Genomic DNA, 11,301 nt, shown 5'->3' with positions numbered 1-11,301 from the left:
AAAAAAAAAAAAAGAAAAAGAAAAAAGAATATAAATCCAGCAAGTATATTATTTAAAAAACCCTTAAGATTAAGAACACTTGTGAAAGCAACTCTGACATCTGATTCTTATTGAACACATTTAAAACATGGTTTTATCAGTCACAGCAGGTGTGTCAAACCTCTAGTAATCAAAGGGGCTATTATAGTACATACTGTGTAAGTATATGCTATATAATGTGTAAATGGTTTTTACACATAATCCCAATAAATCTGTCAAGTTACTAGAATCCATTGTGACTGCTTTTTTTAGTCTGTTCACTGGCAACAAGAGCTAATGAGAGCAGGTTGGGGCTACAAGTGTGGCTGCAGCACAAGTCAACTAAAGAGCTGGCTGGGTATCTTCCACGGGATGAACACAATGGATCAATCCCAAGACCCATCCTAAGACCAAGTGATTTAAAAGAAATGCACAAAATATATGGTATGTTTAAAACTCAGAACAAATGTTTAAAACTAAACTATAAAAATATGGTATGTTTAAAACTCAACTTCCAACCATGACTATTTTTTTCTTTTTGGATACTGGAGAAAAGAGATCCCTCAGCTACCAAAGAATAATTTTAACCAGCTATAATTTTTTCTACTTATTGCATAAAGAACATTGCTACAATACTAATGAAAATAAAAAATAAAGTCATCTAGAATTCTACCCTTTCAACGAATTCTTTCATTTTTTTTTCATCTTCTTCCAGTCTGAAGGATATTTTTTGGCAAGTAAACTTTTATAAACCAATTCTTTAGGAATACATTGTTTCACAGAACACAACAGTACCCTCTCATTTCTATTTTCACCTTTACCATGGTAATAACAAGTACAGCTAATACAGTAATTTTACTTTTTCTTGTTTTTTTCCCTTTCATCTGTGAAACGGGGTAATACAGGTAGGGATGCCTAGGAAGAAATTTTCACAGTAAGACAAATCAGAGGGCTATACTTGATTATTGTTATTCTGTCAGGAGAAAGCTTGTGCTTCTAAAGTCTAGCTAGATTCTAACTCTTGATGTCCTTTCATGGTACCTGTGTGATCTCACTATGACCAAAGATCTCACCAAGAAAGTAATTTTTGAAATTACATCTCATTTGGAGTATTACTTTGATTATTGCAATACCATGTTTAAGTCGGAAGAAGTTTTAATTCTGAAATTTTCATTGCCAGGGTCATTTTTTCCTAGGCTTGTAAGGCAATAAGCAGCAGCTGTGGTGTGGAGGAGAAAACACAAGATTCAGCAGCTTATATGGGAACAAGGACTTCGAGTAGAAAAGTCACTCAGAAGACCTTATTTGTTTGTGTACAAAGGTCATGAGGTGCCACTTACAAACACATAAACAGAAAATGAATCCCAGGAGTCTGACAGAAGATGAAAAATATTAGGACAGAAATACATGTCTAAAGAGATTTTCCAGATGAGGCCATATGGACTTTCTTAGCAACATGGCAGGGGTGGTGCTTTTCAAAAGTGAAATCGAGAAGGCAGGGGTACCTAAAAGAATCAAGGAGCAGAGCCCAACCCAGCCCAAGCTCAGAACCAGAACATCTTCCCCAAGCCTCATCTCCCTCCAGGATGGGTTAAGTCTTACGTACACTTCCTCTCTCAAGGAGCAGCTGGCACTTGCTGAGGCAGTCGGGGCTGTTGGTGAATTCCACCAGGGCTTTCTCTGCCTGCAGTCGAGTGGTTGTATCTGTTGTTTCATACAGCTGTTTGCACAAGTTCTCTAGCTGGGCCAGGCTCTGGAAAAGACCAGTCAAGAAAGCAGTCAGTCCAGCCTACTGTGGACCCAAGGCCTTATGTTCAAAGTTACTAGGCAAAGATAAATAAAAATCGATGAAAAGAGAATTGCTCCTCATCTCTGAGGAGAAGCTGGGTAACCTTTCTAGTATTCATTTGTAGTTCTCTCTTTGATGTATCAGAAGACAAAATGGCAGCATGTTTAAAATATCTATGTATTTTTTCAGTCATTCCCTGGAAGAACCATCATAAATAATGCATTTTTCCTCACAAATACTCATACTCATAACCTTTGCAAAAGACTTGCAAATAAAAATCCCAAATTCACCATTCTCCCATCAGTTTAAAAAATATGGATACTAGTGGCAATGTTGCTAAAATTAGGCACATAATCACACACTCTAAGTGTCGCATAGTTCTCTACCAAGTTTTAAATATTTTCCTTTGAGTAGCAGTTATTAGCTTACTGTTATCTGTATGTACAAAGTCACCCCATCCGAGAAAACCTCTAGGTAGGAGAACATTTCAGAATGCAGGTACGCACCTTACCCGCTAGGTACTTCATGCCTAAAGTTCAGTAGACTCTTCTGTTGTACTTTAAACTCTTGCTTCAGTTCCAAATTTAAATAGCAGGGTCAAAATATATTCAACCCTAGCATCTGCTCACCCTGAGATAAGATGAGAAACGCCCCCAAACAAACCCTTCTCTCCAAATCTTGAACCACTTCCAGGGAGGACAGGAGGGGTATGGGTGTGTGCTTTGGTCAAAACCCAAAAGGATGCAAGCAAAACTACTTCCACAACATGGTTCAAGGCAGAGAGAAAAGGAACTAGTTAAGACTGCACTTAACAATCACCTTTCACTGACTGAAGAGGAGAGTAAACATGTGTTAGTCTTTAAAGGAATGGTTTGGACTTTAAGAATAAATTTGAGCCTATTTCCAACAGTTATAAGCAAAATTGTTTTAAGTAGTTTGAAGGAATCTCACTATTAGAAACAACCATTCTGACAAGAGCAACAATAATAGTAATAATAATGAAACCAACCTGTGCAAACTGCCTTCAATTTACACCGGAGGTTTGCCCAAGGCTTTTCATTATCACTTTTCCTCCATTATGCTGTGACTTTATGAATCACAGCTTTCCCACTAAGCAGGAAGCCTTTAGGGTAGGACTCTTATTTTACTCAACCTGATTAATAAATTTCCAACCTTAACCTAAAGGAACAAAAACTGATAGTCTGAGATCACGTGTAGGTGTCCCCAAAAGAATAGAACAACACCCTCCAGGGCTGGGGATTTAGCTCAGTTGTGTAAGGTTCCAAGTTCAATCCCCAGTACCAAACAACAAAACAACAACAACGACAACAATGACAACAACAACATCATCCCTACTCTGAAAACACAGCAAAATTACCCTTTAAAAATATTTTGGGACAAGAAAAAATATTTTGGGACTTTGTTTATGCTTAACTTGTTTCCCTCTGGTTTCAAGTGGGCCCACTTACTATGTTCTTCAATTTAAAATCACAAAGAAATCTGTATTTATAAAGTCAGATCTCAAGCAGTGAAGGTCTGTATAGTACCTGTATAGTTCACATGGCTTACAAGGTATAGGTGAGGAGGCTAATTTATAAACTTTATAAAACACATGAAAGTCATTTTTATGCTTGCTAGTACAGGCTCAACACTACTGATAACCGAATCAGTTTAATTATAAATTCCCACCTTCCTAGAAGAGGGATTAAGTCTCGTATACAAGGTTGAAGTCCGTTACAAATTATTTAAAACACAGGTAACACAGAAGACATCAACAGAAGGACACTGTAATTAAAAATGAAGGCTGACATAAAAATTTGAAAGCTGGAAAGGGAGCAGCAGTGACCTTGTAAGTCTCCAGACATCACACACCCAGCAGATCTGCTGCTTGGGGTATAATGACTCTCCATAAGATCTGATCAATCAGTTCCAGGAGCTCCCCTGCTGCAACTCTTGTTTATGTTTATTACAACAAAGTTGTTTACATGACAACGGCTAAGCATCTGTCACCAGTAGTTCCTTTCTGCTAAAAACCTACATTCAGGTTATGATGGGGCTTTTGCTGTTGTTTTGTTTTAATTTGCTAATTTAACAGACAAAATATACTGAGGGAAGTATGGTAATGAGGTCTCAGCTGAGGGAACATGACTGTTTAAAAAACAAAAAAGTAATTTGACCATTTACACAGTTTGAAGAGCTGCAAGGAACAAGAAGAACAAGGGAAACAATTTCGTTCTCCTAAACAATTAGCAGAAACATCTAAAATAACAGGGTAAATAGTCACTTTGTCTGAGTTTCCCACACTACCCACAGATGAGGAGTAACATGATTACATTTATGGTCTTTCAGCTGTAGCATTTCCAAAAGCAAATCTAATGTTTAAGATGATTTTCAATCAACTTTTTTGGGGGAAGGCAACAAAAATAACTTATCCTACAAATATGTGATTAGGTAATGAAACTAGTCCTCACATTCAGGATGGCAACTTGTCACATAATTCTGATTCCCTATGATAACTGTTATCATTAAGTATGCCTAAAATGTACCAATAAATGTGCTATAAAATTTAAAAAAGACTGATGGTCAACCTTTTCCTATTCTGCTCTTAAGGACATGCATCACATGACACCAATTTATAAAAAATGCCCATTTTCTGTTTCTGAGATTGCCAAGCCTATAATCCATAGGAAAATTTCCATCTGGTGCCACTGGAACACAAAAGCACGTTTATAGAACTGTAATGTGATCTTCAACTAGCAAACTACTGCTTTAATACAAGAAACTCAGGTAATGTACCCCTAAACTTAGAACCAGACTGATTTTGCCTACAGTCATACTCAAGGTATTTTATAGTCTTTTCACTGTGGATAGAGAAAATGCAGCTAAGTTATTCTCATTTCAATATATGGTGTACTTGGTTCAAACCACAGACCTTAGAATATAATGATTTCTCTAAAGAGTCACCTCTGGATTAGAGAAAAATGGAGACTATGTTCACGTGTTACACATATCATCCTACTACTCCACAAAGCGGAGTACCTGATTTTATTTAATTTGTATGATACTGCTTTTTAAACAACAGTAAATACCTTTAAATTAGCCTCATTGCTTAAAAAAAAAAATCTACTTGGGAGATTTCCAGAGACTAGGATACTTTCTTTCAGGAAGGGTTTGATGACTTTCCCAATAATGCCAAGTCCTGAATTAAAATAAGCATAGGGCCAGGGATTTAGCTTAGTGGTTCCACCTCCTGCCTCACAAGGGCAAGGACCCAAGCAATCCCTGGTGTACACACACACACACACACACACACACACACACACACACCCCAAAAAGAAAAAGAAAAGAAAAGAGACATAGCCCTTGTCAGGTCTGTGGGTCTTTTGACAGCACACCTGTCAGCTGACTGCCACATACCCAGCTGAGATGAGCGAAGTCACCAAAGTGTACACACACAAGCTGCAAGTTCTAATGTATAAGAGTGGCTCTGCCAACTTAGCTAAATTTTCATACTTAGGATGCCTGAAGTACAAAAAAAGTCGGAAAAAAAAATCAAGCCACTTTCAACTTGTTTAGAGTCTTCTTAGTTGGAATTCTGTATACAAGGAAACAAAATGTTACGGAAATTAAAAGATGGACACTAAACTTTACCAGAAATGAGCCATTTTAAGGACCTGAAGGCTGAGATTGACATATAAATTACATTTAAAAAAAAATCTATTACTGTGTGTGTGTTATTAAACCCAAGGAATGTTGACCTATATCCCTGGCTTTTAAAATTTATTTTATTTTTTCATTTTGAGACAGAGTCCCTAAGTTGCCCAGGCTGGCCTTGAATTTATGATTTTCCTGTCTCAGCCTCCTGATTATAAGGCCTGAGATTACAAGCCTATGCCACTATAGTAAGCAATGAGATCTTCTAATTGTCAATAACAAGTATTCAATTACCATAGACAATAATTTTTAAAAACTCTCAAAAATTCAGTATCAACTGGGCTGGGGATTTAGCTCAGTGGTGCTACTGCCTGCCTTGCAAGCGCAATGTCCGTCCTGAGTTCAATCCCTGGTACCTAAAACAATATGTAATATATATCAACAATTATTGTTAGGGGGGTGAAAGGAAGGAAGGGACAAGAAAAAAAAAAGAAAACAAGGAAAAAATGGAAACAAAGTTTTTGTACAGAGGAAGGGGAGAGGGCTTGACGGGGGAATGGGATAAAATAAAATTTAGTTTTAAAAATTGTTAAAAGAACAAATGGCAAAATAGTACACCAGGCATATTATTATTTACAGAAGACAATCTAGATGAATATAAACCACATCTAATTACCTCAGAAAAGAGAGACTACAGGAAACCCAGCAATTTGTTATATATTTCTATAACTTTTTCCATTTTTAACCACAAATCTGTCAAAATTTATACTATGCTAGTCTATAAGCAGGGAAAAACTCCTAACAACTGTATAGATAATTTTTAAAGGCAATTCAAGATATATTCTTTTATTAAATCAATTGTTCTAATTAGTAATGTTTTACTAACAGTTGATTTTCTTGCCAAATAGTGTTTAAAAAAGCACAAGGCAATGTCTACTCCAAAGGCTAATTTTTGAAAAACTGTTCATTACTATTCATAGTTTGTTCTTTCTTACTAATGTTGATAGTCTGAGTGGCCCCAAAAGAACAATCCACCCAAGGGCTCTTATTGCTTTATAAAGCCAGTAGAAGGCAATCTTTGTGGGGACAAAGCCATCTTGGTTTTATATATACTCATATTATCAGGAGATCTCTCAAGCTATTTCTCAGAGAACAACTTATTTACTGCACTGGAGTCAATGAGGGAAATTAGCTAGCTAACTGAATAGGAATGTTTACATACAAATTATTTATTTTTAAAAGTCAGTTAAAGGAAAAAGTTTATAACGTCTGTGTGCACAAGACTTTATAAGAAGATAGCCAAAAGGTCAACAGGCAAATGAGAAAGTTTGCAATCTCAGCACATATGACTAAAATGAAAAGGCCAAGGCGGGTTAGGATTCTGGTTAAGATGTGGAACAAGCTGAATTCACATGCTGCTGGTGGATTCTGAATTGACTTAGATGCACTAGAAACCTGGCAGCATCTATTAAAGCTAAACCCACAGATATGGGGACAAGAACTAAGTTCACCAAAAGAACATGTGTACAAATTGCATGGTAGAACTAAATGTAACAGTTCCCAAATAAGCCAAGTGCCTATGTACAGTAGTATGGCTAAACATTTCACTTTTAAGTTTGTTCAGGTTAACCAGGCATGTCCACTTGGTGAATATTCTCTGAGTAGCAGTTATAATTTGTGTGCTTTCTGGAATGTATACATGAATGCACAGTTCTCCCCAAAATTTCTAGTACTTAATTTTATGTATTAATTTCTAACATTAATGGAAAAAAGATTAAGCAATAACTTACTATTCAGGACTTGGAATACTTTTGTTTTTGCATTGATTCATGCTTTTAGAGCCATGCCTCCCCTTCTCTCAGGAAGTAACAAGTAAGATTATGGGATATATTTGGGGATATTCTACTTTTGAGAGTACTGAGAGGGTGAATAGTATTTGGTGGCTGCAGGTGCTGTGTAATGTCCACTGCCTTGAAACAAGATAAAATTCACACTTCAGCAAGTGATAATGCTAGCCCAGAGCCTGGCGGGCATTAGATAAGGATGGGAAGTCTGCTAACATATGAGACTGCAGAATTCTACATTTTACTTCAAAATATGAATCAATCCTAACTTGTAATAAACATAATCTTTGCACATGGGTAATACATGGTCAAAACTCATGGAAACAAATTATTTCGTGAAGTAAACAGCCACACTGTGTGTGGTTACCTTTTTGGGGGCGGGTAGGTATCTTTAAGCCACCAGCATTTATCTGTCATAGAAACTGGTTTGTGCTTTCTCATAGTCACTAATGGTACAGAGAGGCCTGAAAGCTACATACAGCCTAAGAGAAATCTGCTAAGACAGAGGTTTCAAACCGGTGTCCTGAAACAGGCTCACAAACATTTCTGGTTTTGGTGTTACAGTGTGGTTTTTAAATTTGACATGGTTGCTAACATCTCATAACAACATCTAGTTTTCCAGCCTCCCATGAAACATCAGAAAGCCCGAAAACACCCCATTATGAAGCATCATGAGCCAGAAGCTGCCTGGAAGGAGGTGCCTCCCTTCCTACAGGCTCTCCTGCAGGCCAGTTGCCTGGGCTTCACTACGACTGTTACCTCCAGGGTTTCAGATGTACAAGCAATGAACACTACCACAGATTCCAACTTAACTTTGGCTATTATCACTCTGACAAAAATAATCTCCTGAATAAAATTTCCAAGAGATCGAGATTGAAAGTTAAGCAATTGGGATATTGGTCTTAATAACTAGCTGTGTAACTCTGCACAAATTTTTTCCAGGATATTCAGTGTTCTCATGTGTAAAGTAACTAAACTTTATTTTATAATTTTTAAAAGAACTCCTAGTTCTAAAATTCTATGATTAGGAAATACTGTTCTAAAATGTACCAATAAACTCAATGAGAGGAAAAAAAATACTGTTCTTATTTTTAATTTTTACAGAGAGAATTACACTTAAGCAACACACACTCCATACCCCTGTCACTGTGACCTAGTGCCTTTACACACACAGTGACCCAGAAGCAGAAAGAAGAGTTCTTTTGGAGTTGCAATTCACTACTGAATAATCACTACAAGTTTAGGTGACAAGTCCCTACCACTCTATTAGCTGTGGGAGTATAAAGTACTCTAGTAGAACTACTTTTTTTGGGGGGGGGAATAAAAATAATACTTCACAAGGTTGTAAAAGTCAATGAGGAAAGCTATGGAAACTGCTAATTACCGAGTTTATTACTGGCTATTATGTACTATACTGGCTACTATAAGCTCTGGAGAACAGCAGCTTTTGTATGTGTCTGTATAAACGCATACACAATCTGCAATGGTTCCTCTAAAGGGATTATAAATGCCTGTTCCTTGTAGACGGAGAGGAACTGGGGACAGGATACACAATTGATGCTCACTACTCACGGGTTGTTTCTGTAAATTCACCTACTACCCAAACCTGTAACCTACAAATCAACATTTGTTTCTGGAGCTTTCAGTCATTTACAGACATGCACAGTGAGGCAAAAATCTGAGCATCTACAGCCAGTTCCCAGCGGAGTTACACTGCAATGCTCTGCCTTCTTCTTTCAATTTTCACAATGTAAATAAGTGTACAGTCTTATTTGTTTTATTTAGTATCACTTTTTTTTTTCTAGTTTTGTGCTTTTTGTTGGTGAGTTTACTGCTTATGAAAACAAGTTTATTACTGACTGGTTGATAAAAATGTTGTGCCCAGGGTTGGTTAGGCCCCTACCCCTGCATTTCCCTTAGGAGCAATGGTTCAGAATGTGCTAATTCATTGTTTTGGTGACCTTATGGAACGTAATTACAAGGAATACTGAAGTTATAATACAGTTGTATTTCTGGCTTTAGTGGGTAGTATTAAGAACATATTTTCCCACAGAAAGAGAATTGTATTAACTGCCAATGTTTAAAGATATTCCTTCATACGGAGGTATTAACTGATTTGTATAACTTCCATATTAGTTGTCTGTATTGATGTCTCAAATTCTTGCACAGTAATCTCAAATTTTTTTTTTTTTCCTGGGACTGGGGATCAAACTCAGGACCTTGTGCTTGTGAGGCAGGTGTGGTGCCAATGAGCTAAATCCCTGGCCCTCAGATGTTTTCTTTTCTTTCTTTCTTTTTTCTTTTTTTGATACAGGGGATTGAACTCTGGTTGGTCCTTGAGCTTGCAAGGCAGGGGGCAGCACCACTGAGCTAAATCCCTGGCCCCCTCAAATGTTTTCTTAAATTGCCATTTATATTAATTATGTAGGTTCTGTGGCCTTAATGAGCACTAATGCACAATGGATGGAAAAGACGAGTATTTGACACATGGGAATTTCATGAAAATGTCTTACATAAATGGGTAAGTCTAACTCTTGAAAATACTTCTAAAGGGCCTTTGGGTTAAAATAGCAGTTAACCACATACTAATTTTGTTCCTTCCAAAACCCAAATAAAGTAATTCTACAGTGACTGAAACAAAAACAAAAATAACCTCATAATTCTACAAGGACAGGGAAGACAAGAGAGGGGGTAACAACAGAATTTTAGAATTCAGAAAAACTCAAAAGTAACTGACTTAAATGGTAACTAACATAAATGACCCAAGGTCAAATTCCTTTCCAGGAGTGAGAAAAGCTAACTCCAACCTGATTTACACTACAAGCTCAGATGTCAAGGTGACGAGAGGTGGCCCAAACAAGGCAGAACCTAAGGAAAGTTATTTTTGAAAAGTTAGATTCTCAGATATCTTTCTCTTATTTTATGCCTCTGGTGGTCGGTTGCCTTCCTGGACAGAAAGATACCAAGCCAGTTGCATACACACATTGACAATATGAGCACACATATCAAGCAAGCTGGTTAAGAGGTCCATGTACACTTTACATGGCTGAGTCCTCCTTTAATGAGTTCCGTCCAGAATGTCTTAAGCAGTGACTTGGACGTTTTCCCCCTGAGAATCTCAGGAGCCACAGAGGAAACAGGTGAAGACACATAACTGGTTACCCACAGATTACACACCCAGCATCCCAGGGACTCTCTGAGCTGTGAGGCCTCATGCCTGTATGCTTCGCTCCATCCAGAAACCTGAGGAAGGCCTTTTAATGGGAGACAGAGAGTTAAACCTATAAAAAACAATTTGGAACAAACAAATTGTGCAGGGAGAAGGAAACTTGATAACTAGCAAAGAAAAAAATACTGTTAAGCCCACCAAAAAGACTTTAAAAAAAATCGTTTTATAGAATAACAAGATGTTCTAAAAAGAACAGACATCCAAGGAACATAAAAAGAGATTTCAGAAAATAAAAAATATGATAGGAGACAAAATTCTACTGAAGGGTTGGAAATAAAGTTAAAATCACATAGACAGTAGAGGGAAAGGCTGAAGGTGGAAAATATGATAGCAAAGTTAAAAGATAGGCAGAGGCCCAGAATCCAGCCAGGAATGGTAGGGTATGCCTGTAAAACCACTCTGAGAGGCTGAGGCAGGGGGATTGCAAACTAGAGCCCAGCCTGGGCAACTCAGTGTGAGCCTGTCTCAAAAATTTAAAAAGGGTTAGGAGTGGAGTCCAGTGAGAAGGCCCTGGGTTAAATCCCCACTACCACGGGTTTGGGGTGGGTGTGTTCGCAGCATTTAATTATAGGAATTTCTCCCAGCACTCAGGAGGCTAAGGCAGGAGGATGGCTATGAGTTCAAGACCTACACAGTGAGTTCCAGGTCAGTCTCAACTACATAGTGAGACCCTGTCTCAAAGCAACAACAACAACAACAACAAAATTATAGGAATTCCAGAAAGAGAACAGAGACTGATTCAGAAAAAATCATCATCATCATCATCA

General features: G+C 37.5%; 1 protein-coding gene across 2 annotated transcripts in view; it reads right to left on the bottom strand.

The window, feature by feature from the left end:
• Positions 1 to 2,297, bottom strand: part of Xpo7 (exportin 7) — a 38,807-nt gene extending 36,510 nt beyond the window's left edge. For both annotated transcript variants that reach the window (XM_019207635.1, XM_019207638.1), the window contains exons 1-2: positions 2,237 to 2,297; positions 1,625 to 1,771 (exon numbers count right to left, since the gene is read on the bottom strand). In XM_019207635.1, the coding sequence (XP_019063180.1) occupies positions 1,625 to 1,771; positions 2,237 to 2,293 (204 nt within the window). In that variant the 5' untranslated portion in view covers positions 2,294 to 2,297. The remainder of the gene's footprint in view (positions 1 to 1,624; positions 1,772 to 2,236) is intronic.
• Between the last annotated feature and the right edge of the window lie 9,004 nt (positions 2,298 to 11,301).

Source organism: Fukomys damarensis, unplaced genomic scaffold (genome assembly GCF_012274545.1).
Source record: "Fukomys damarensis isolate Sample0158 unplaced genomic scaffold, DMR_v1.0_HiC HiC_scaffold_18, whole genome shotgun sequence".
Lineage (NCBI taxonomy): Eukaryota > Metazoa > Chordata > Mammalia > Rodentia > Bathyergidae > Fukomys > Fukomys damarensis.
Note: the sequence above shows the minus strand (reverse complement) of the source record. Positions and strands in the feature narration are given on the sequence as shown.